Here is a 25,780-nt window from a genome sequence, read left to right as displayed (position 1 = left end):
TCAAGCACACTTGTTATATTTTCCTGTAATGCAAAGTCCAAAAACACTTTTAAGGTTTATACTAGGAAGAAAGCCTTAGATTTTTGTAGTTAAATTGGGAGTGATTTAGTGGCACCAATCAGGTGCCACTAATAATTCAGTAACTTTTATTTCAATGATTTTATGTTTAGTAGTTTGAGAAGTTTTATAAAATCTTTCCCTTGAAATTCAGTTTTGTGTGCTGAGCTGTTACTGAACCTGTAAGCATTTAAGCTGGGAATTAGGAAAATAATGGTACTTCATGTAAAAAGTACATGAAACTGTACTTCATGTACTTTTAATACCAATTTATCTTTTTTAGCCATCTGCTCTGTTAGTTTCTGTGGTCTTTTTTTCCTGTTAATCTTCTAGCAAATACTTAACTCAGAGGGCAATATAGAACATAAAATAACATAGACAGTTCTGATTATGCTTCTGTGTAATCTGACTGTTCTGGTTACTACAGTAATCAATTTTGCTATCCACAGAAAAAAAAGAAAAGATATTAATGATATTACAGAATGGGCAACAGTGTTAAGAAATGAGTTTTCTCACTTCAAAATTGGAAAAATGTTTGTACCATTCACGTGGGAATGTTTGATATCTGAGTCAGGGCTGAATTAATTAGCCATCAGTAGTAGAATACTTCGCTTTTTAGAAGGGATGCTGAAGCTTTTAACTGTGTGTAGTTTGGCTGATGAGATGATTCAACAGATGTGTCAATTTGCACGTGGTACACCAAGACCATACCAGGAAAGGGTAAAACAATTGAAATACCAGCTTTCTTTAATCCCTGTGAGTAGTACATCAGCTAATGGTATCAGCTTCAGGATTCATCACCAAGAAAGGAAACCTTTTATTATGTTTTGCATATTTTTCTGTTCTCAGTATTAAGTGCATTGACCTGAGGGTGTGTACCTGTTAACATTGTTATTTGTGACTCACGCTTCTGATAAACTGCTCTTGTTTCTGGTTCTTCTGTATTCTTGTTGATAATGATAAGTCAAGTGAGACTTACTAATCAGTGTTTTTCTGAATTTCGCGATAATTCTATCTTTATTTTTAAATAACAACTAGAGTCACTTTGCCACTTTGCTCTTTTGATGTGAGATACTGCAAATAGTGAATGTGACAGGTTTTTATTGAATGTTGACTAGTCCATGTGATTCTTCATTATTTTTTTTTTACTTCATTTTATTAATTTGTCCTGAAACAACTCTTTTAAGATACCCTGTAAAATAATTTTCTTACTTGGCAAGTTTCTTTAGCACAAGACCTAAACAAAAGTTGTATGGTTTATGTATGATCTTGTCTTTCCTGAATATATATCCCTTTTGTCCTTTGGTTACTTAATTATCATACAAAGTGTTACTAACAAGTGATGTTGCCATATATTTGTGTAAAAGTTAAAGAAAATCCATTCATACTGTTCTCAAAAATTTTTGATGATTAGACAAGCCTTGTTTCCTTCTGAGAATAATACTTAGTTCAGGATATTTTGCTAATATGGTAGTTTTGTGTGTGCTTTTACATAGAGTTGGCAGAATTGATTTGGGCTCGCTGTCTTTTTCACAGCAGTCTGTCTTTGCAGTGAATACTTCATTTTATGACTTCTGTAAATCACTTCTGCTATCACATTCTTCCTGTTGTGGGAACTGGAATTTGAAATGAAATGAATTTTTCTTTTCCTTTTTTAAAGAAGTGAAATCCTTTTTGGTAAGAGTGGTAATGACCTTTTATGTAAGTGGTGCCTTGGAGGATGTTTTTATCCGGATGAGTGATTTCTTAAGTTACATTCCTGAAAAGCTACAGAGTAAACTGAGGGTTTACATTGTATGTGTGGGTGTAGTTGGTTTGGTTAGTTCTGTAAAAGTGGATTTGAAGAAATTTAATGAAGTTCCAGTCCAAATGCTGTGTTCAGCTATGGGTGTGCCTCCCAACAGGCAGTTTTGTGCATTGCTGTGATGTCTCAGCAAACACTACCTCGCCTGGATCAGTCAAATTGGAAAATCTTTGAAATAAGAAATGAACTACTCTGATTAATATATACAAACATTTTTTTCACTTGTCTTTTGGGGCATAAATACTGAATGTTTTAAGGACTGGAGTAACTTCTGGAATATTTCTCTCTATTCAGATGAGGCTTTCCCTTAGCATTTCTGTTATTTGGATGGGAATATTCTGTTCCCTTATGATCACGGGATCTGTGTAAGAGCCACCAACCTTTTAGTTAGTCCTCATAAAAAAATTCTTTTTCAGGTTGTGAGCCAGGTTGGGCTTGGACTGAAAGTTTAAAAATGTGTTATCTGGTTTAACAGATCAGAAAAAAAACCTGACAGCCAGATTTTTCTGGGTATAGTTCTTTCTTTAAAGAAAGAAGACAAAAGCATGCCCCGATATGCAAAGCAGTAATCTGCTTTCAAATTGTAGCCAGTGACTAAATACTTTAAAAGGCCCTGGGAGCAGAAAGTGCAGCTAACTAAGCTGTATTTTTACCAGTAGAGATACTGGTGATAAATCCTTCTCAGCTCACCCTGGTATCAGCCCAGCGTGGCTCCCAAGGGAGGTGCTTGGCCTTTGCTGCAGTAGGGTAGAGGAGGGAAGGGAAGGAGCAGGGAAATCTCCATTAGCTGTGATTGAACGTTGCTATCCTACAGTAGTGAGGGGTTTGTGGGCTGTGGGGGGGTATGTGTGCATGGCTTTTTGTTTGTTTGTCTGCTTGGACCGCTCTCCTACCATCTGGCACATCTGTGGATGCTGCCTGCTGCGGTCCTCCCCTGCTCTGCAAGGGTTAGGGCTGAAGGCTTCCCAAGCGTTGGGATGCACTGTGTGCATTCAGAACGATGGTCATGCCTTTGCAGTGAAACTAAAGCTTTGCCAGAAGTTTTTAAGCCTTGCTGTACTCGCTTTCAATATTCGCTTCAGTGTGCACAGTGATAAATGTGAGGTATCAAAGTGACCATAGCTCTCTGTACCGAGTTGGCAACAGGAAAGTGAAGTTTAAGGAAAAAAACTGCAAACTGGTTTATGAGGAGTAATAAAGGCACTGTGATGTGCACAGAGTTAGCTTGGTACTTGCAGTAGCAAATACTGACTTTGAGAACAGGTTTAACGTTCATGAGCTGGTTATTTAATACCTCCCAAATAAACCGAGGAACGGATTTTGGGGCCAAGAGCTGAGTAATCTCTGTTTTTGGGGGATGTTTGTACTGAAGCAAAGGGAAATGACTGACTGCAGTGTGAGCAGCGAAGGGGGAAGCCTCCAGCTGCGTGTCCCATTTAAAAGGCATGTGCTGGGGGAAGTGGGGAAGGCAGGGGAAGCTCCAGAGGACTGCAGAGACCGAAGCCAGTTATTAAGTAACCAAAGAAGTTCTCACCCTCTTATGACCTCAGAAAAAAACCAAACCAATGTAGCTTTGCCATGGTGTAGTACTGTTTCTGTTGGTGGTGTTTTTTTCCTTCAGTGACATTTGTATTAGGTCTTCCTCTCCTAGAGTGTAGCATTTTAGAAAAAAAAAATAAAAATTTGGGAGTGGGTACATTATTTTATGAACCAGTTAGCGTAATAATCTAAAGTTTGTGCTGCACTTTGATCTCAGAAGCGGATCTGTTTTAAGGCATTTTGCTTTAATTAACTCCTTAAAGTGAACAACACAATCTGGAAAGAAAAGTTACTGACCAAATGATACCATTTTATTTTCCTTCATGTCTGTCGCATCGCAGTGGTGTGCAAGATATGCTGAAATCTAGATGTTTATTCAGAATATGTCACAGCACCTGCTGGAGCAAAACTTCCAAAAGCAGAACTGCTATGTGCATGCGTGTTCTCCGGTCTGCTGCGAGCAGGATTCAGACGTGCAGTCTTTGAATATTTCATTGGTGTTAATAGCTGAATCATATTATTCTTACCTTCGTAGTGACTACAAATGAAAAAATATCCCCCCCTCAGTAATGAAGAAGAGATGCTAGGTAACATCAAACTGTGATTGTTGATATCTCTATAGATTTCTTTTTGCAGTTAATATTGAACTGAGTGGGAAGGAGGTGAGGATTAGGAACGGAAGGAATTGGGTAAGAGGAGAAATCGAAGATCCTAGAAAAAGCTGACTTGGAGGGGGGTGGGTTGTAGCGTGTCTGGAAACCCTTTGTTCAAATGACCCAAATTTGAACCACTGCTTCTTAACACAGGTCAGGTGACACATCAGTTTCAGGAAAGTAGAGCATACTTGAGGACTTCGTAATAGTTCAGAAAGTTAACTGCTAAACTTACCTTAGAATTGGCTCCATGTTCATTAAGAACTGTTACCAATAGAGTAACATCAATGTGAGGTAAATTACTCTTAGTGTTGTACTTTAACAGACTTAAACTGATAATCCCTCTTTGCTGTTATTCAGAAAATCCCTAATATATTTTTATTGCAGTTCATAATAGGGCCATATTTGCAATTTTGAAGCGCTATGTTTTTCCTTTCTAGTTAGGTAAATGAAAATAACTTCTTTGCTAGCTTAAAAAGGAGTTGGATTTTAGTTGGGCTGCGCACAGCTTGTTTCATGCCAGCGGATACCTTACAGATCCTTTCCACATGTTCATAAAGATGTGTATTTTTCATTAAATTATTATATGGTGAGGTTCATTTTACTGGTTTGGCTTGCTATGGATACTAAAAATAACACTGACTGAACAGTATGACAACGTGAAACATCGTTTGGTAATTCTTGGTTTAATGGTAACACGGAGACCACTGTTACCTTTGCACCTTCAAGTCGGAAGGGTTCTCGGTGTTACTACTTTCTATTTAGGCTGCCCTCTGCTTCTTTTCACTCATGAATGAAGAGTTTGGAAGCGTCTTTGCATGGCTTTTTAATACACTAGGTCACATAGGTGTGATGCAGGGGGCTAGAGAGCCTCAGAGGGGGGAAAGTGCTTCAAGAGTGAGTTTTGTCATCTGTGTTGGCCTATTCTGGATGGAGATGGAGGCACCTCTAAAATGAAGCATGAAGTCCAACCAGTTTGAACCCCTCAGATTTGTCTGTTGTTGTGCTCCCTTTGGAGTAATTTGGGTTAACTTACCTGTTGAAGTTTGGAAAGTGGTTTACAGTGCTTGTATGAAACAAGTTGAAAACAAAACAACAAAAAACATAGACTAAAACAACAGACTAGCAGAATTCAGGTCAAGCAATTTCCATGTTTTAAAGAAGCTATTGTCTGAGGGAAGGCTGGTGTGATGATGGGAAGCAAAGATGTAAGTGGAGTCAGGGTTGTTACAGTTAATGTTGGTTTCATGATGAGACTATAAAGTTTTAAAAATACAAATTCTTATGTTCTGAAGTCTTCATCAGATCCACTGCAGGTTGAACAATGTTTCCAGTTTGACTGTGCTGCATACAGGTCTTTTTAAAGTATCTTTTTTCTTCTAGTTTTTAACATGAAGCAGTAAAAATAACAACATTATATTTGAATAACCATTTATACAAGATTAATCCATTGATCTCAGTAAAAATTTCCAACAAAGTTTATGCTGATTTGAGCATTTTTTTTTTTCACAAAAATTTTATGCACTTCAATCACGTGTGTTGACAAACTTAACAATTAATTGTATGTACCTTCTGCTATTGCCAGTTACCTGAGTATTTGAACATTGTTTGTTATTTGAAACAGTGGTTTCTTTTAAGCCTGTAAGTGTATAAGAACATATGTAAGATATTTCATATTTTCCAAAACATTAATAAGCTGTGTGAGTAGACATGGAAAAACTCACATGCAAGATGTGTGTGTATATATACACACACAAGTGCAGCATGTATGTAGTGTGCACTAAAATACATATCTGAGGATTAAGAATCTTGGCCTTATGGCAATGGCAATTCAAAGATTCTCTTCCTCAAATGGTAAAAATAATTTTGATACCATGCAACTTTTTCCAGCCCTTGGCATAGAAAAATATGTGCACGTTCTGAACTTGGTGTACCGTGAGTAGTTCTACTGACATAAATAGGATTATCAGATGAGTAAAATTGAATATACTAGCAAGTCTATAGAACTGTTTCTATGATTTTGTATAGTGTTAAAGTGCCATTACTGATTACTGATGTTTTGTATAGCAAAACTAATAGCTTTGTGTTAGCTGTGGTAGGTAAGTCATCAAGTAGGCTTCCACAGATTGCTCTAATTGGTAATAAATGATCTGGCGGTACTGTTACTGAGCTAAATAATTAGTAATTGACTATTCTTCGTATAAAATAATCTGTTTTAATTCTCGATTGAATTCTTAATTCTATTTTAATTCAGCAGAAACTACAGCTCCTGTAGCATTCTAGTTGTGTACATAGGTTGTTACAGGTGACCTTACTGTTTCTTTTCTTGAATTCTTTTCTTGTCACGATGCTAGACATACACAAGCACTAGCAACAACTCCATGTCAGGCTCCTTGAAGCGGTTGGAAGATACCACGGCTCGATTTACAAATGCAAATTTCCAGGAAGTTTCTACGCACGTTTCAAGTGGAAAAGATTCTTCAGAGGCTAGAGGGTCAGAGAGCAAAGGGAAGAAATCTGCAGGTCACAGCTCAGGTCAGAGGGGAAGAAAGCCTGGTGCTGGAAGAAATCCAGGAACAACTGTGACTGCAGCTAGCCCTTTTCAGCAAGGTATTAATCGTTCCACAGTAATACTTCTTTTGCTTTGACGTGAATTAGACAGAAATCTTACATATTTAAAACAGATTACATATTGAGAAGTAGCTCATCCTTTATCCTCAATAATGAGAATGTTGTTTCACTTGGGAAAACATAACTTTTTTTCAGGAAAAAGTGTTTATTGTCATAACATGAAAAAGAAGGTCGTGCATCTTTAAAGGGCAAAGGTGATACTTTTGTTTAGGTTGTTAGGGTATTTTCTTTAACTGCTAAAAACCAGAAGTTTCTTGTCTGCTGAAAAGTTGGTCTGGGGGTAACATTCAGCATATGAAATTGAGTAGAGCATTGTTTTAGCTCTTTAAGGGAATCATACAAATTTGTTTTAATTAGTCCATATTAGAGCAAAACTAGTAATGTATAGGATGTGATGACTGCTAAATAATTTTTCAAGATACAGGCATTTAAAATATACCACTTCAAAGTTAGGGATGTTGCTCTTTGAGTTTTAATTTTTACTATTGTGCAATGAGCACTTCCAAATTTGTCTAATTTTCAGTTTTTATTTTTTTTCATTTGAAATACTGAAGTGTTTTTTGTTTATATTTTCAAAACTTCTAAAATTGTATTCTAGAATCTCATGTCTAAAGAAAAATCATACCCACTGCAGGTAGCAAAATAGATCTTTATTACATGCATGAAATTTCTTTAAAGCCGCATTAAATTAAGTTACTTAAAATACAGAACAACACCTTTTATGATTTTTAAATTAGTGATGCAAATTTTATTTTTAAATTAAATTATAATTAATTTCATTTTTTAATATTTAGTGTCATATTTAGAAGTATTTTCTTGGCGGGATAGCGGTCACCAGTTAAAATTTTGGAAAACAGTACCCACATACGCTCACCCCTAATAAATTACTGAATGTCAATGAAAGTAAATTGGTGTTTGGATTTCCTAACTTGCTTCATTTTCTGCCTTGCATGTGCTAATGCAGCGTTGAAATGACTGCACTCCAAATATTACAGAAGCAATGCAATTCTATTACACAAAAGATCTGTATGATTCTCTGACAATGTAAAGAAGTCTTAAAATGCCAATTTTATACACTTTGCTCCACTTCCTTTCCTGTCCTTTTGAAAAATACCTCTTCTGTGGAACACCTCCTCAGCCAGGATAAATTAAGTGCAATTGCTGTTCCCCTGACCTGTGTCAGACCCCTTATTTAGGTAGAATGGCAAGGAAGATTGCAGGCACAGTGTAGATGTGATCACAGCACGTTTTATCAGCTGCCTTCTTTTTATTTGAAAGTGTTTAAAAAGAGAAATCTTGCTGTGACTTATACTAGATGTTTGTTATGGTTTCAAAACAAGGGATATCAAAGGTGGTTTTTCTATTAAAAAAAAAAAAAAAAGTTGTTATTCTCCTTTTATTCACTTTTGCCTGGCTTGTGCCCTCAAACTTAATAATGAAAATCTGAGATTCAGATCTTGCAGAGGGAAGATCAACAGTAGAAACAGTGAGTCATTTTAAGAACAGATTTTTTAGCTGTTGGTGACGCTTTCCATGAAGTCCTTTTACTTGAGAGTTTTTGTGTTCTATGATATTAATATTTTCTGCTAGTTTAAGAATAATTTTTGTATTTTTTCTTTTTCTTTAGGAAGCTTTTTGGGCACTCCTAGCAGCATAAAGTCATCTTCTGGAAGTTCAGTTCAGTCTCCCCAGGATTTTTTGAGTTTTACAGAAACAGATCTGCGAAATGATAGTTTCACTCATTCTCAACAGACTTCGTCAACCAAAGATGTACATAAAGGAGAGACTGGGAGTCAAGAGGGGGCTGTCAATTGTTTCACATCCTTAATTGGTCTCCCTTCATCATCAGCTGTTTCCCAATCTAAAAACTTTGACAGCTCACCTGGAGACATAGGTAATTCAAGCCTTACTTCTACAGCATACAAACGAGCTCAAACTTCTGGAATAGAAGAAGAAACTGTAACGGAGAAGAAACGGAAAGGAAATAAGCAAAGTAAACATGGGCCTGGTAGACCCAAAGGAAATAAAAGTCAAGAAAGTATTTCCCATCTTTCAGTTTCTTCTGCTTCCCCAACTTCGTCTGTGGCTTCTGCTGCAGGAAGTGTGACGAGCTCTGGTCTTCAAAAATCTCCAACTTTGCTCAGGAATGGAAGTTTACAAAGTCTTAGTGTTGGCTCATCTCCAGTGGGTTCAGGTAGGCATTTGTTGGACTTATTTTCTTATCTCAGAAGACATCTTTGTTATTTTAGCCTTAATTCTGAGTATGCTTTTCAACAACAGAGTAACATTAGGGGAAAAAAAGGTCAAAATTAAGAGTGTAATGGTTGGAAGAGTTAAGTTTTGTTCCATAGATAGATGGCAATACATAGTAGGTGGCTGTACCAGGTTGACCTGTGTATTGACCTATATATGAGATGAATGCAGCTTTTGAGGCTGTGGGGGGGAAAAATTAAGTTGTATGAAAACAGGTGCTGTGGAAACCGAGTGACAGGCTTAACTAAATTAAGAGATGGTATATGCAGACTACATATAGCCTGTATGTTTTTTTTTTTTTTTTTTTTTTTTTTACTTAGAGAAAACAAAATCAGTACTCAAGCATATCAGCTGTGCTGACTGTCCCGAAATCTTTTTTCTTTTTCAACTTAGCTCAATTAATTAAAAAACCAAAAGGTGTGTATGGAGTCATTAGTTTAAACACATAAGAGGATATTTCTGAATCTGGACTCCTGTGTAGCCAGATGATGATTTCATGCCCTTGTGTACTTTTTTCCAATTGAAATTGGCCGGTTTGTTCTTCCTCTATTCTAAATGTATATATGATTTGGGCTGTGAGAGGCTTTCTGTTTCCAGTAAATCTGTGTGTGGAATGATGTTGCAGAATACTGTATTTACTGAAGTCTGTCTTGCTTTGAAGTTTCCCTTGAGGTCTTTATATTTGGTTGAAAACAATAGCAAACAAAGTATCTGATACTCATAACTTGAAAATTTTATCATTTTTTATTGTTCTAGTTCTTTTTTTTTGGGTTCATTTTCTTTTTTTGAGGGCAAAGGAGAAATGAAACTTCAATATTTGGTTATGGGCAGGTTTTTATTCTTTTACATGGTTTTCACTGTATGCAATATGTAAGTTTAAAAATATATATGCTTTAAAAAGCAAAGCCTTCATATTTGCTTCAGAACAAGGAAGATACGTAAGAACTGCACCTTGATCTCAAAAATACTTAAGTCCTTGTTAGTTGTAGGCAAATAATGATTTTTATTGAGGGTAATAATAGCAGTAGCAATAGAAAGTATTAAAAAAATATTTTCTCTGCATAGAAATTGATAGGGTGAAATGGTATGTGGCAAAACTTCCTAGCTCACTGTCTATCTTGATTGAAGTGCAGTTTTAGAAACACGTAAACCTCGTGTTTGTTATGGTCAGAGATCACCCAACACAGTATCCTGTGTTGTGATACTCATAAGTATCCTGATGAGTCTAAACTTTCTTATTCCTCTATAATCCATTTGAGGTGTGTTTTATCTGAGGTAACAGATGGAAGTACAAGCTCTTATTTTGAAGAAAATGACCTGTATTTCCTGCTTTATAATGGTCCCAGAATATTCTGGTCTTGTCAGCTCCTACAGCAGGCCTTTTTCTGGCCAGGTCCATCCTTGCTTCCTTTGTCCTCTTTATTAGATCTCGTTCCTCCATCTGTTTATAATGTTAAACACATTGTGTGAAAAGCTTTGAAATACATGGATGGGAACACCATGTAAGTTTTATTAAAGTTATCATGATATGGAGCGTCGAATTTCACCTCGGTTAAGCAAACTTAGATTCTTGCTCCCCACCATTAGCCCTGCCCTCCAAGCCAGCGCTATTTAAAAAGGTGCTGAAGAACATATGTATAAACAAGCAACCTCCCCCTCCCCAAAACAAAACAAAAAAAGCCCACAAAACCCAAAGAAGCAAAACCAGATGGGAAATCTGCCTTTGAGCTCCAAATTCATCCACAAGCTTATGTTTGAGTCTGGGCATATTGTTTTAATGTATTCTTCTCGCTGTTTTCCTCTCTTTCTTTTGGTTGTAGTGCTGCTTTCCTCACTTCATCATAAGCATTTTCTGGGTTTAGCAGTCCATTTACAATTTTGTTACAATGAGGAAGGGCACGTGAGTGTTATTAGTATTATCAGAAGCATACATCTTCTCATGTACGATACGCTGATTTTTCCCTTCCTTTGAGATGTCTGTGTATTGTCCGGTAACAAAATAGGACAAGTGAATCTAAACTATTTGAGCCAAGTATCATGTAAATGTAGTGAGAAGAAATGTAGAGGAAGTCGAGCCAAAAAGTTCATACCGAATCATACTGAATCCTTAATGTATTATTTTAAAGAAGCAGAATCAGGGATTAGTGAGACCATGCTAAGTGGAGCATTTGAGGCACTTTGTCAACAATTTCCTCTTTTTTTTTTAAATTTCCTTATGAGTTATAGTTACCTTAAACTATCATTCTTTCTCCATTCTGTTAAGTCTGTTTGTCAAGATCCATAAAAATTACAAAAATCATTCCAAATGCATGATAATCCTATTCACAGTTGATGTTGAAATTAGATGATAGATGAAGGAAAGCACATTTAAAAAAGTAATGCCAATTCATCATGTGTTATTTATGCATGTTCCATAAAACTGTCATTCAGAATAAGTGCATTCAGCTCATTTTCTGGAAACATTTGTCAGCTCCAAACTTCGTTCAGGTCCACAGAACTTCTGGTTTACTGCTTGGTAAGATGAGAGATGTACCGTTAGCAGTGTAAGGCCATGCAATTAAAAGCTGGTACAATGCTTGGATTTAGTACGGTTGCCACGCCACTGATCTGATATTTCTGAAATTTTGAGCACTTGAGTTTTTCACTCCTAATGCTCTGTACAACCTTAAATGAGACACAGGATGCATTAGTTTGACAGTTTACTTACAGAAAGGAATGTAATTTAAAAAATGAAGTAAAATTTAAATGGTAGGGTAATAAAGAATTTTTATATCCAATTAACATTTCAATAATACCTCTCCCTGTTAAAAAATATAGCTACTTTAGCCAATAGCAGCTAATTTGCAATCCATACCTATTTTCCTGGTGGAAATTCACAGTCAGTATAAGTTTGTCTAATAAGACATCAATCAGTTGTCAGTGGGAGTTACATATGGCTGATAATGCTTTTCCCCAAAGTGGATTTTGCCTGTGTGCTGTGTACTGTAAATTAGGACTGTTCTTCGGAGTGATTTCAGGATCTGTTCTTGGTTTTCTTTCAACTTTGATTCATTTTAGTTGTATTCACAGGATTAGGTTCTGTCTGAGCATCCTTCTAGGGAATAATCCTTAAAGATTTCTAGTCCTTCTAGATTTTCTAGTCGGATAACTGGATGTAGAACAGGCAGCCGTTCTGCTGAAGATTTTTCTTTTTGCAACAACGGTGATTAAAGAACAGAGAGCTTTCATCCCAATGACTGGCATCTTGTCCCATTGCTTACCTGTGCTAATAGTAACAAAATGGATCAAATAGGTTTCTCTTACCATATTTGCATTTTAATTCAGTGGCAGTGCGTTTAGTAATACTGTGGTTCAGGAGAAGAAACGTGCACTTATGGTAAATAATTTTCACACAGTCTTTATTTTTCATTTAAGCAGCTCGGATAGGCTTTGGCCCCTCTGTTCGGAATGCACTCCAGTGAGTGGAAAACTTAGGGGAACTTGCATCCCAAAGCAATAGGAAAAAAAATCCACTTTGTGACATACAGTGCCTTCTGACTTGTGGGGTAATGCCACAGGGTAAAATGAAAAGCAATCAAGTGTCAGAAGTAAATTGAGCTTTGCCTTTTATGGTAGGTGAAGTTCTTGCAGTTGTTGTGCACGAATACTTACTGCTAGAGGAACGGCAGTGCTTGTAGCAAATAGGGACCCCTCTTCATTTCCTCCAGTTCGGTTCTTGATTTCAAGTGCACAGCCAATTGTATAGTGCCAGCTGTTGCTGAGGGCCTTCAAAGGATCATTTGTTTCAATATTTGAATTTTTGCATAATATTTTTATGCCTTTCTGAGTACTTCAAATCCTAAAAGAACCTATAGAGCCCCGTTCCCCTTCCAAATTGGTCTTCAAAATGCTGAGACCATGCTTTCTGGAATTTCCTTGTCACAGTTGAAGCAACCTTGTAATTTGTTCCTGTGTTATTATTTATGTAGCAGATGTGTTCTCCTCTAGACCAGTGTTCAGAATGCCCTGGTTGGTCATACAAGACAGTTTTTACAATAAAGGACGTATCCAAACCCAGTATTGTATTTCAATATAGCAATATTTCAAACTCTGGTTTAGAAGCAATAGATGTTTTTGGCACAGGCCCCTCTGGTTTTATCTTAAGCTTCACCCAGTCTAATTTTCAGCTTTATATAGGAGTTTACTAACCACTTCAGAATAGCCAATGTATTTTAGTCGTCTTTCTCATGTGGTTCCAGCCGTGATGATTCCTCAGCTGTTTGCTAGGCTGCTATGCAAGGAGATGATCTTACCATTAAGCTCATTGCTGTGCTGATGATAGAAGAGAAAGCTGAGCTTCTAAGCAGATCAGTAATTTAGTAATTTCTCACGGAGTTCGAGTCCCTCAGAACTCATGCTCAGTCTTTGTGATGTTATGTTTAAATTCCCTTGTAGCCTTTGACTTACAAGCTAAGTCTATTGGGGGAAAGAGTTTAGATAAAAATATTCTGGAACAGTTTGTGCTGTTGTTAATCAGCTAGGTGCCCCAGAAGCCAAAGCAGAAAAAGAAATTTTGCTGTGTTAAAAAGCCTGTTTGTATTGCAGATGGGGGAGGATGGGAGGGACAAAGAGATGGTAGTAGATATTAATGACCTGTAGGACTTAGCAGGCTGCATAGGAAACACACAAAGCAGAATTCTTGTCCAAAGTTCTTCCTGAGATGTTTTGGGCATACTGCTGTTGTCATCCCTGTGGTACTCATTTCAAGAAGTGATAGTGAAGTTCTCTTACTATAAATTATTTCAGATAGTACAACTAGTAGAGTACTTAGTTAAAACTTTTTGGAAAAAAACAAAACAAAACAACAACAAAATACCAAACTGAGCAGAAAGATGCAATAATTTGTAGATTACTGTATTTAATTGTAATACTTAATTCCTCCTAAAATACAAATATAGAACAATTGAGAAGAGACATAAAATGTTCAAGTTTTGACCTTTTCAGAGAGTCTTAAGCTCTTTGATAGACTGAAAAGTCTTGGAGAGCATTTACAAAATGGTTACAGATCAGTGTGATTGTAATTGTTACGCGGGAAGAACTAATATTTTGATCAAGAATTTTCCATTGGTAGTTGCACCATGACAAGAGCAAAAATGCAGACCTGTAGATGGGCTACTGTGAGCAAGAAGTATTCAGCCTTTCCAGCAAAAAAAAGTACACATTTTTCTTCTCCCAGAGAACTTTAGATTTTTTTTTTTCTGAGTGAAAACAGGTACAAGGGCTTTCTGAAGTGATTATGTTTCCCAGGAAGGGGAAGGTAAGTTAGACAACTAAAGTGTGGATTGCAGGTGCTTAGGTCTGCTTACAGCAGAGAAATTCTTGGCATGAGTAGAAGTGATTTCACCTGACTAGTTAACTGTTGTATGAGAACTGAGTGTCTGTCAGGTTAAAATGTATATTTTGAAGATTACTTACTTGAAACTAGATTCCCAAATTATAGTGTCACTTTGGACATTAGTTTCTAGTTATATTTCAAAATCCATCATACCTATGTATATTATTTAAAGCTGTTGATATACTTATGGTGCTCTGGTAATCAAAAGCAAACAGTATGTTTAAATTACTGTGTACTTCTAATACATTTTGGATTTAAAAAAGAAGTACATGGGAAAGTGGGTATTTTCCTGAGTTCCCTCATGTCTTCCATTTAAAAACAAAATGCAGAAGTTTTTGGTAGTTCTTCATTTCTGCAGAAAGTAGTAATCTTTTTTAAACAACTGAGCAGAAAGATGCAATAATTTGTAAATTATTGTTTGAAGTTGTTTTTATTCAAGCTTTGCCAATCTTCTACCCAAATACGAATTTCACAATTATTAAAATAAATTCTGTAGGTCTAGATTTTTGTCCATAAAGAATTATTTGCAAAGTTAGCATCTAAATATGATATATGTGCAACATAACAAGTACCTGCATGAATACTTTGTTCATTCTTGGCTATGTCTGTACTAGCAGAGAAGAAAATGGACTGGGCTTAAAGGTTAGTTAAGGCGCTGTGCTTACTGCTTTTCACACTCACCTACAAATCTGTACTGTTTGGTGGGGGGAGGTTTTCTAAGAAGTCTATTAGTTTTTTGTGAACTGTGCTTTTAGGTTATTTTTGACCTGTTGTAAGTCTACCGTATGCTGTGTATTTGTTAGGGTTTAGGCTTAAATTCTTAATAAAAATTGTGTATTTGAGGTGTGGGTAGTGTGGGCAAACCTGCACTACATGGATGATAACTAGCTGGCAGCTTTGCTCTTACTTTTGCCTGCATAGTGAATAAAATACTCTGGTCAGTTTTCCCGAAGTTGATTATCTTTACAGATGCATCCAGCAAAAGTAGGTAGTGTTATTATATTAAAAAAATAAAAGGGGAATTTTAAAAAATTATTCTATAAAAAAAAGGGGAAAAAATGTACTGAAATTTCTAATTTTGAGCTTGGATTATGCCAAATTTTTTGTCTCTTTTTATAAAACTAAAAATTAAATTTTAAAATAAGAGAGGGGAATATGGAGATGCTCTGAAACAACAAAGATTTCTCTCATATCAGATGCCGTTGTTGAACGTAGTATTTGTTTTGAAGGTGTGGAGGTCTTTTGTGGAAGATCAAGTAAATCTTCAGTGAAATTCTCTTGTTGTGTGGAAAAGAAGTGAGATACAGGCCTTGTTTCCTTACTTGTAACTGCTTGGATCCCAGGATCTCCTTTAAAAATTACACTTTTGAAAACCTCTTCATTTTTTACCTTATTTTGTACGTGCGTGTATATTTTTAAATTAAAATGTACATCCTTGAGTGTGAACATTTTCCAGCATCTGGAGCCAATTTACCGGAGCACAGCATTCCTTGTAAGTCAAATGCAAGATAGGCATCAGTCTTTTACCTCCATAAAGTCTGCTGAAGGTGACAGGAGAGCATAAAGTGTGTGGGCGGGAGGAGGGAGAGAAGGGGCTTGACTGTAAAAGTGTTTCAGTTGCTTTGGGTTTGTTTCTTGACTTCCCCTCCTTGAAAACTGTACTTTTCAGATCGTATGGGCTTTCAGGTCTGTCAAAAATCAAGTTTAGCTGAAAACCTGTAAGGGATGTGTGTGTGCTGATAGTATTTGCAGCGTTTTTGTACGTCTGGACTGGCCAGTTGCTGTGGTAAAATTGTTCTTTTTGTTGTTGTTCTCAATCAGAGAGGAATTGTACTTAGCGGTTAAATATTATATCCATTTGATGTGAGGAGAAGAGCCGCAGTATCAGAAGTTAAACTGTGACTGGAAGCTGTTTCAGGATTAAGATCAGAATGAGTAACTTGCGTGGAAGAGGCTCTGATGTCCAGAGCCTGTGGTAGATTATCATAATCCTTTCTGAGACTGGGAAGTTTTAAAAAGAAAATACAAAGGCAAACACCACCACAAAACAAGCAAAAAAACTAATGTAATATAGTGGTATAAGGAAGGTTAGATACCTTAAAATAATTGAGGTTTTAACTGAAAGAATGGGGACAAATCCATTAAGACCTAAAATTACGGATTCCAGTTCTGATGCACAGCAACTCTCAGGAGCTCTACATCGTTTTTAAACAGATAGACCAAGCTTCTGATTATCAGCTGCTCCTTTCCTTATGCTTTCTTGTTGCTCAAATAATTTATTTTCGTCTCTTACACAGGTTAAGTAGGGGTGATAGGAGTAAGGATCTCAGGCTTTCGAAGCTCCTCATAGCCTGCGCTGCTGTGTGGTACGGTGTGTGTGGCTTGGTACCACCTTAGGGCACGTGTACTGCAGAAATTCCTGCTCTGTAGTGCAATATTGGGATATTTGAAACCAGGCAGTGTGGATGCTGACAAACTGAATACCTAGCTCTAGTTAAAATGTGAGGAACCACATTTTTATTGGCATAGTTTTTACAGACAGGATTGAAGATTCAATATCTTTTGTATTTCAGAACACTTTAAAATGGAAAACTGTAGAATCCAGCATCTGTTGCTATGTAATGATTTGGCTTAGCTACACTAACTGACAATATATCCACTACCTTTTAACTGTATGTCAGTTCCTGATGCTTCATAACTGGTACCTCTCCTAGTTGCTTAAAACCTGCAGGATCTTTGAGTTGATTCAATTGGATGCAAGCCCATTTTCAATAAATTTCCCCAGCATAAATAAAATGCAGAAAGTTGGCACAGATAAGCCAACAGCATATTTCCAGAAGATTATTCAAGTAACCCTCTCTTTCAGGAGTATCAGGCATAATTTAAAAAATACTGTAGGAGTTTTATATGCAGGTATGCTGTACATAAGAAGTGTACTGTCAAAATACATAGCAAAGTAGTTTTATAAGAGCTTGTGTGGTGGTAACTCAAGAAATAGTAAGTGAAACTATTTTCTACTGATAGAAAAGCTGCTTCATTTCTAATCCTGATCTGGACTTTAAAATGGAATTTTTGAACTGAGCTGGGATTTAACAACTACTTTAGATGTAAACTCACTACTTCATATTGGTCTTATACTTCTAATTTTTATTCAGCTTTAAGAGTAAATTTCTTTTTCAAAGTCAGAGCTGGTAGATAACTTAAGGTGATTGCAAGAAGACCATCGGGATAACATAAACAAATGTGAATTCTGAATGTGATCTGGCTTGCTGCATGTTTTTGAGCGAGAGTTATATGCAGAGGTTAAAAAAATAAAATGCTGGGGGTTCTCATTAGACTAAATAACTTGAAATACTGTTCCCCCCAAAAAACAAACAGACAAACAAGAAACGAGTATCCTCTCTGGTCTTTAGAACTGCATAGTTCTAGGAACTTTGATTGAGAAGAGATTCATGAAAGCAGTGAACAGAGCTGAAGAACAGTAGCGTGGGTCTGGGGATTTTGCATGAGTAATCCTATAATTTCACTTGTTCTTGACTTATTTAATGCTTATTTTCCTTTTTTTTTTTTTTTTTTTTTACACACTCAGGAGAAGGATTTCCTGACAAGAATGACTAGAAGTTGCAAGTAATTTTTTAAACCAAAAAGCAACCGATAAGCCATTAATGAAGTTTCTTTCATGTAAAAATTTCAAATGCAGATTTAGAAAAAAAAAGAAAAAAAAAAGAAAAAAAAAAAGTGTGCAATAACTATTACAGGCTGATTCCTAATCTGAAGAATTTAGTGGTTGATTAGAGCAAATAATGTCCTATTGGGATAGAAAATCAGTAGACCTTTTTTCTGTTCCAGGATTAGTGGCAAGCTTGGAATTTACTTTATGTATGCATAAGCAATTCTCTTAAAAACAGGTAATGAGCAGGAAAAGGGTGGTGACTCAGATGTAGGTGGTGATACACAGTTCTGATATATATTGAAATTGAAATTAATAAACTGGAAGCAACAAAGTCTTCCTGACGCTGTGAACAGCATTGGTTCTAAGGAATAATAATTGTGAGGTTTTAAAGCCAGCAGTAGCAGCTACCATAAAGACTAGACGAGGCTTTCAAAGGAAGGATTCAACCATGACTGGGAATAAGGTTCATAAGGCAAGCAGAGATGGAAAATAAAGGAAAACAGTGTGAAATACAATATTAAAACATATATTTTTTTTGACATACGTGATCACTGTTCACCATCCCTAACCTTTCCTGACATTTCAGCTTGCTGGAGTTCAGTGGTTTGGCTGTACACTGCAGGAGAAGTCTGGGTGGCTGGGATGGCTCCTCAATCAGAAGTCAGGAAAAGGCAGCTGCCAGGAGAGGCACTTGTACCAGGAACCCGGACAGTAGCTCTTCTTTCCTTCCAGAATAAAACACCTTTTTCTTCTTCTACCTTCTACTTGTGTGTGGTTTGGGGGTGGGAACCGTACTTTTTCTGTTCTGTGTTGAGGCTTGGGGAGAGTCTAGGATGAGCTTCGTTAGTCATCTTGATTAGGAGGCACAAGGAGGGCTGACCTGGTGTTGGCCCTTTGTGTAACTGTATGCAGTCAGCATTAGGATGGTTTGTTCCAAAGGAGTCAGGTTAAGCAGGATGTTTGCTTGCTCTAGGATTCCTTACATCTCCTCTCTAGGTTGAATATCAGTGACTTGTTCTGTGAGTCCACCTCTTCCATGAATTGGTCTAAATTTTTTTGAAACCATTCATGCTGTTAATACCTGAAACGTGGTAGGTGAATTTCATGTTTATGTGTGGTATAAGGAGGTACAGGATCTTCATTCTTTGTATCAGCAATCTTAAGGATTTAAAAAACAAAACTTTTGAAGTGAAGATCAAAACTGTCATGACATATTTGTGTAGCACATGCTTACTGAGAAAAGTTCATTCTGATAAACACGGTAGCAGATACTTAATGTCTAATACGTGTCCAGGAATCGGTACTGTTCTTCTAAGGATTTAGTAGACCGGGGATGCTTAAAATGACTTTCTGTACATGTGTAATAGTTGCAGTCAGAAGGAGTTAGACTGCAGCTTGTTCCTCTCACTTGTCTTTAGCTCTGCTCTTGAGTTGCCAGACAACTACCCCATATCTCCGACAAGGGCTACGGAATTGTTTTGTCAGCTCTTTAACCGTATCTCTTCCTAATTTGTGTCTAAAGTACGTGTCCTGTGGTAGTAAATTATTCACTGGGGTATATCTGGTGTATTCTGCTTGCAGACTCTCTGAAAGATCTGAGTGATGTTTGGGAACACGATGCGTGTGATGGTTCAGGTTAGCGGCTGTCCCTGTGTTGCGTAATTTTAAAGAAACAAAATCAGAAATTACAGCTTCAGGCAATCCAGAGTGTGCTCGTTTAAGGGAAGGAAGATGATGATAAAACTAAAGGCTCCTTAAATTTGAAAGGGGCTTTCCTCAGTACCGACAGCAATGGTGGATCAAAATGGCCGCTGTTCCTTCTGTGGAAAAATTGAGCATAGCTGGAACGAATTGATATTATAATCAAATAATGGCTGGCAGAGCAAGTGTGGGTGAAATGCTTCAGCTCTTAAGGGTGGCAGACATCAGTTGCAGCCTGTCCTCTACACCTGGGTCAGAATTAGTCCCGATAGTTTAATTTACATGAACACAGTAAAGCCGTATTATCTCCACATTTTAGCGACATTATATATATATAACCATGTAAAGTAGTACTTTTGATTTTTTTTAAGTGAATTTTCGTACAATGTTATTAATTCACTAAAAACTGTTGAGGAGTTTAAAATTACTCATTTCTTTTTTATTAGATTTGTGAGTTTTCATCAATACTCATTCAGGATTTTGTATGTTGTGACTTTTTTCTCTTAATACAAAATTTCAAAAAAATTTTATTTTATTTTATTTTATTTTTACATTATGGACTTGGTCTGTAGTGATGTGGCAATTATAGTCAGTACTGCTGTTTTCTTCTGGTACTACTTTTTTTTTTTCCCATGGAAGTATCTTAGGCTAGTTATTAAAACCTAGGCAGTAGGTAAAAGGCAATGATTTTAAAAAATGGTTTCTAAATTAATTTTGTGATTTTCTTATATCAATGGCAAAAGTTAAAGTTGTCTTTATTTTAATTCTTTTTTTTTTTTTTTTGGATTTCTGATGTTCAGAAAAATCTGGCAGTTTAAAGAGGGAAAAAAAACAGGCTATCAGGTAGCTGCCAGTTGGGAGACTAAAGAAAAAAAAAAGGCATAAATGACAGTCGTCCTGTTAGAATATGAACATTAATAGACCTCTTACATTACATCAGATGTCGGAGGCTGATGCTGTTTAAAAAAAAAAAAAAATCACCCGTGGAAGTATTGCAGGGGTGTTCGCTATATGCTGGCACTCAAAATCATTCATTCTATCATCTTGTCAAAACAGACATACATGCTGAGGGCTTCATTCGTTGTTAGTGTGCAAAAATGAAGTGGTAAATTGAAAATAACATGTAGTTGTGAGTTCATCATCATAAGTACGAATAAAGGGGTGATGCAAGTGGAGGAGGTGTGCCATCAGTCTGAGTGCCGTCACCTCGGGACTGGGCATCAGAGCGCTGGGTTACTGTGGAGGCTGAGCCCCGGAGATTTCCAGCTGCCCAGCAGAGGAGGAGAGTATTCACGGTCACTTGGGGCAGAGATCTGTGCTCTCAAGGTGCCAAAAAAAAAAAAGAAAAAAAAAAAAAAGAAAAAAAAAAAAGCTTGAAGAAAAGGAGGTTCATGTGAGCATCTCATGCTGGAAGTTCTTTCTGGGCGTCCGAGTCCCTCCTCAGCTGGTCACCCTAATGCCCGGGAGAGACGATCTGCTCTGTGTTCACCTATGGATCTAGCGGTGAAGCAGGAGGGATGCCTCATGATTAAAATTGGTGAGGCAGCTTCAGTTGAAGTTTCTAAATTTGTTGCGGACAATGAAATTAAAATCGCTCTTTTGTTGGGGAGACTGATTGTCCCGGGGAAGGCTGTGACTTTTTATTTGCAGCGGGAGCACACAATGCAGCTAATTGGTGTGTGCTGGCATGTTCTCATTGTACCGGGCGTTTAAAAGCTAACAAACACTGACAAAAGAAATATAAGTAAAAAATTACAGCAGATAGAAATAAATCCATTTTTACAATTTGAGCTCCTGTAAATGATCAGAGCTCTAATACAAGAAAGATGTATTCAGGTATATTATTGTTCACTGAAATTCCTGTCTATACATATATTCTTTTGTGCGTCTGTTAAACATGATCTTAACATGAAGCCCTTTTTCTCCTAACTCAAAAGCTCTCTCGAAGTTGATGAATACCATACATAATGGTAAGTTATATTAGAATCTTTTTCAGAGGTTCATTTATCACAAAGGGTAGCCTTTTGTGGAAAATCCTGATTGAAGGTCTGCATATTCTATTGATTGGGTGAAATACGGGTCTGCAGCGAGTCAATTGTTCAGTACTTGAGTGAAAACTTTGTAGATTGTCTGCAGGAGCCTGATAGGTCAATAGTTCCTCAGTTCTCCTTTGATGATCTTTTTGTGTGTGTGCAGTAAAATGATAACAGTTTTATTCTAGTTCTGAGATTCTTTTCTTTAATTTTGTGAATAGTGTTTCTAGTTCTTCTTCTGTGCTCCATTCATAGGTGTGTTACAGTGGTATCTACCTCAGGAATTCTCCCACTTACTTTCCTGACTACTTAAATTACTACGAGTAATGCATGTGAAGGTATCCGTGTGTTGTCCCTTCTTTGTTCCGACAGCCCAGTGCTGCCCGTTTGTGCCATTGCTAACGGTACTATCAGTTTCACAGGGAGCAATATTGAATCTTTAATGTATCTGATTGCAGCTTCCCTCTAGTATTCGGTGCTAGCTTTGTACCCCTAGTTCTGTATTCACTCATACTGAGTGGAAATGAAATAGAGCTTATTAAATTAGGGCTTGGTTTACTTTTTCAGGGCTTTTGTTCATTTATAGGAAACAATCGTAGCTATATTCACAAGTTACTGAAAGATTTTGGAGGGCGTATTTACAGTTAAAACACTCATGAAGATAATTTTGAAGATGTTCAACCTTATTTCTCAATGTTGTATTTAACTGGCATCAGGAAATCTAGTAGTAAAAACTGGAATTTTTTAGTTGGTGTCAATCAAATAGAATTATTTTTCTTGTATGTGTATGTTGGAGGGGCAGTGCGATATGCATTGTAAATTGTACTGACATGGAGTTCAGCATATGCAAAAGAAATCGAATGTTTAATCTTTGCACGATGAAGTTCTTCACATTTGAAGCTAGCGATCATTAAGATTTTATAGGACTTCTGCTTTTCACTCTATTGGAGCCACAAATTACGTGTTAGGCAGATGTCTGTAGTGGTGGGTCTCTTTTATTAAAAAAAAAGTTTATATTTCATAGTCTACATGTGATGAGAAATACTGAAATTTCTCTAGATTTGCTTTGCTTTAGTAAAACAGGTTTAGCTTTTTTCCTTTTGATATAGGGTTTCCCTCTCACTCTCCCAGGTGTACAGTGCTCTGAACCAGCTTTGAGATGAAGGAAAGCAAGCTCACCATTTTTCTGAACAAAAATAAAACAGCTGAAGGGTATCTGACAAAGTGGGCTGAATTTGGACTTGGTGAGTTTCTGCTGTTTTATAAGCAGAGCATTTTTGCTGTTTGATGTCATGGAGGTACAGATTCACAAGGGAATGCAGAACAGAAATTGATGGGACACCATTTGTCATTACTACTTTCCACATCGCAATTTTTTCAGAACTGATAGCGTATTTGTAACTCCAGCACAGAACTTGGGAGGGCATAGATGGACGTGGTTACTTAATATTGTGTGCTTTCTTGTTAAGCTTTGTAGGAACTTGTTCTTGTGGGCCAGTATAATTGTTACCTATATGTTCATTCCAGAACAGTGTTTGGACAAGGTTTATCATCTAATCTGCCCTTTTTTTGGTGTGTGTGTGCACACATGCATGTGTGTTTGTGTGTTCTAGCTGCCTTCCCATGTTTCTTTAAATAAAATTTTAAAGTTGGTTTCTTTCCCTCCTCCCCAAACCCTGTCTTGCAGTTTTTTTAAACATCAAGGAAAAATTGTGCAGTGTGTGTAGGACGGAAAGAAGATATTAAAACTTGAGATGGTATTTAGGTATTTAGCATTTAGGTTACTCCAACAACATAATCATCTGACTCATAAGCTGAGTCTGAGGGGTTTGTGTTGTCTATAAGAGTTTTAATGGAGACGGTGTATCTAGAGCTCATTTTTCATTGCACTGAGTTTGTTGGCTGCCTATCAGCAAGAAAGTACCAAAAAGGGAAAGAAAAAAAAAAAAAAAAGAGTTCTGGCTTGAGTGGAGACAACTACGAGTTTGAAACAGTTTTGCTTGATAGCTCTGGTTAGTATTAAGGTGAGGGTTGAAACCAGTGAGTTGATTTTTGTGCTGACAAAGTGCAAAGGAGGAAGAATGACACCTGAAGGCTTGAATACGTTTGAAAGAGTTGGTTGAAAAGGAGGGCTAGAAAATGGAGTCATGCAAGCGGCATCTTTCAATAAAATTATCTGCCTTAATAGAAGAGAGCCAGGACACTTGAAGACAGAAGTGGTACACTGCAGTTTTGTCAGTAAGCGACAGTACTCGGTTCTTTGGTTCTTGATTTTGGTAAATATTACAGTCAATTTCTTCTATTTTGCATACTTTTTGTGTTTTAAAAAATGCAGTTGAGAGATCTGAAATGTTCACTTTTATTTATGGTGTGACAACTTTGTGCTTTGTGCTTCTTAGTCTTACTCTGGACCTTCCAGTCACACTTGCTGTATTTGACCTTGAAGTCTCATCTCTTTTGCGCCATCTTTTAGCACTGGAAAGCAGGAGGAGGGGATGCAGGCTTACATGTCTGCTGGGGGATTTTAGGGCATACTTAAAAAACCACCACCACAAAAAAACACCCGCAGCTATGGGGACTAATGACCTGAAGGTTGTAATTTCATGTTAAGAGCTAGCTGTAAACTGTGATGGCTGGTTGTAGCCTTTCTCTGGCTACTTCTGTTCTTACTTGTTCTGTCTGCTCTCAGTTTTATTTCTTACTCCTGTGTCTATTTTTGGGTCTACTTTCACCGTTTGTCTTACGCTATTTTTGAGTCACAATGTTGAGAGCTGTAGCACAGCACAGACAGCCATCGTGTCAGTTCCAGTACTGTGGTCATCTTTGGAAGATAGCGTCTCTGCACTAGCAACTTTACAGCTCTACGCGACTGGTCTCAGCATCAATGTGGGCAAAATTTGGTATATATGTGATGATTTTTTTTTTTTTTAGCATGATAACTTAAACTAGGGAAAGTGTCTACTGAGCATGGATATAAAAGTTTTTTGAACCTAGCTAAATTTGGGCAGACTTTACAGTATAGATAAAAATTACATCTGCCTGTGGTGAAGCATGGGGATAGCAGTGCTCAGCTAACCTGTATATATGCTTTTTTTTTTTTTTTTTTTTTTTTTTTTTTTAAAGGTAGAGAAGGGCAATTTACAAAGGCGATTGAAATAGTTCCTTTCCGCTTATTTTAATTCCTGGCATTTTTTCAGAGTATTGACTAAAGGGCTCTCATTGTTCAGTTGTCAAATATTGCAACCTTAAATGTAACTGCTTGCCCACGAGTTTCTAAAATACCATTTTAAAGCTTTATTTATGGGTAATGACACCTATGTAGTCTATCAGCAGTTAAAGCAAGCCAGCTGTTTGCCACAACCAGAAATAACTAATCACAACAGAATTAATTCCCTTGTTACACGTGTTAGCCTCTCTAATGTCCCTGCTTTCCCAATTCTGTCTCAGTCAAGCATCCTGCAGCATACCTGCAAAGACACTATCTTCAGATCATTGGAATACAAAAGGAGAAAACTTTTAGAAGAAACTCCTTTAAATACTACATTCCTCTTCACTGCTAACAGAACATAGTGCTTCCAATGACTCCTCATTTCAGCACTGAGATAGATTGCTGTCAGACTGATTTGAAGTAATGGTAGGTTTTCTGAGATCTGAAGTTGTTTTTAAAATTTTCAGTGAGAACTTAATGTTTTGGCTTATCACACGTCATGTTCCTACTTGGGAATACTTGTTTAATGAGCCTAATATGGTTTTATTTTTAGTGTAAGTCATATTACAGCTACTTAAATGTGTATGTCTTGGATCATCAAGACAGAAGTGAATTTGTAGAAGCCATAGTCTTTATTTATCAGTTACTCTTCCATATCTGTCTAACTTCCTCTCGGAAAGATCTTTCCCTGCTTTTACATATTGGACCTTCGGGTTTTTCCTGTACTTTTGAACATATTGTGCGTATCTCAGATCTGACCACGTAGTTCTGGATCTTACTGATCTTCTTCTACAAGAGATCTTCAGAACTTATTTAATCATTCTAGAATAAGCATGTAATTCTTAACGTGCCTC

The 25,780-nt window shown here is 36.9% G+C and overlaps 1 protein-coding gene across 3 annotated transcripts in view; it reads left to right on the top strand.

The window, feature by feature from the left end:
* MLLT10 (MLLT10 histone lysine methyltransferase DOT1L cofactor) overlaps window positions 1–25,780 on the top strand; it is a 117,509-nt gene that overhangs the window by 51,212 nt on the left and 40,517 nt on the right. For all 3 annotated transcript variants that reach the window (XM_032181515.1, XM_032181513.1, XM_032181516.1), the window contains 2 exons: window positions 6,408–6,663; window positions 8,312–8,878. In XM_032181515.1, the coding sequence (XP_032037406.1) occupies window positions 6,408–6,663; window positions 8,312–8,878 (823 nt within the window). The remainder of the gene's footprint in view (window positions 1–6,407; window positions 6,664–8,311; window positions 8,879–25,780) is intronic.

Source organism: Aythya fuligula, chromosome 2 (genome assembly GCF_009819795.1).
Source record: "Aythya fuligula isolate bAytFul2 chromosome 2, bAytFul2.pri, whole genome shotgun sequence".
NCBI lineage: Eukaryota > Metazoa > Chordata > Aves > Anseriformes > Anatidae > Aythya > Aythya fuligula.
Note: the sequence above shows the minus strand (reverse complement) of the source record. Positions and strands in the feature narration are given on the sequence as shown.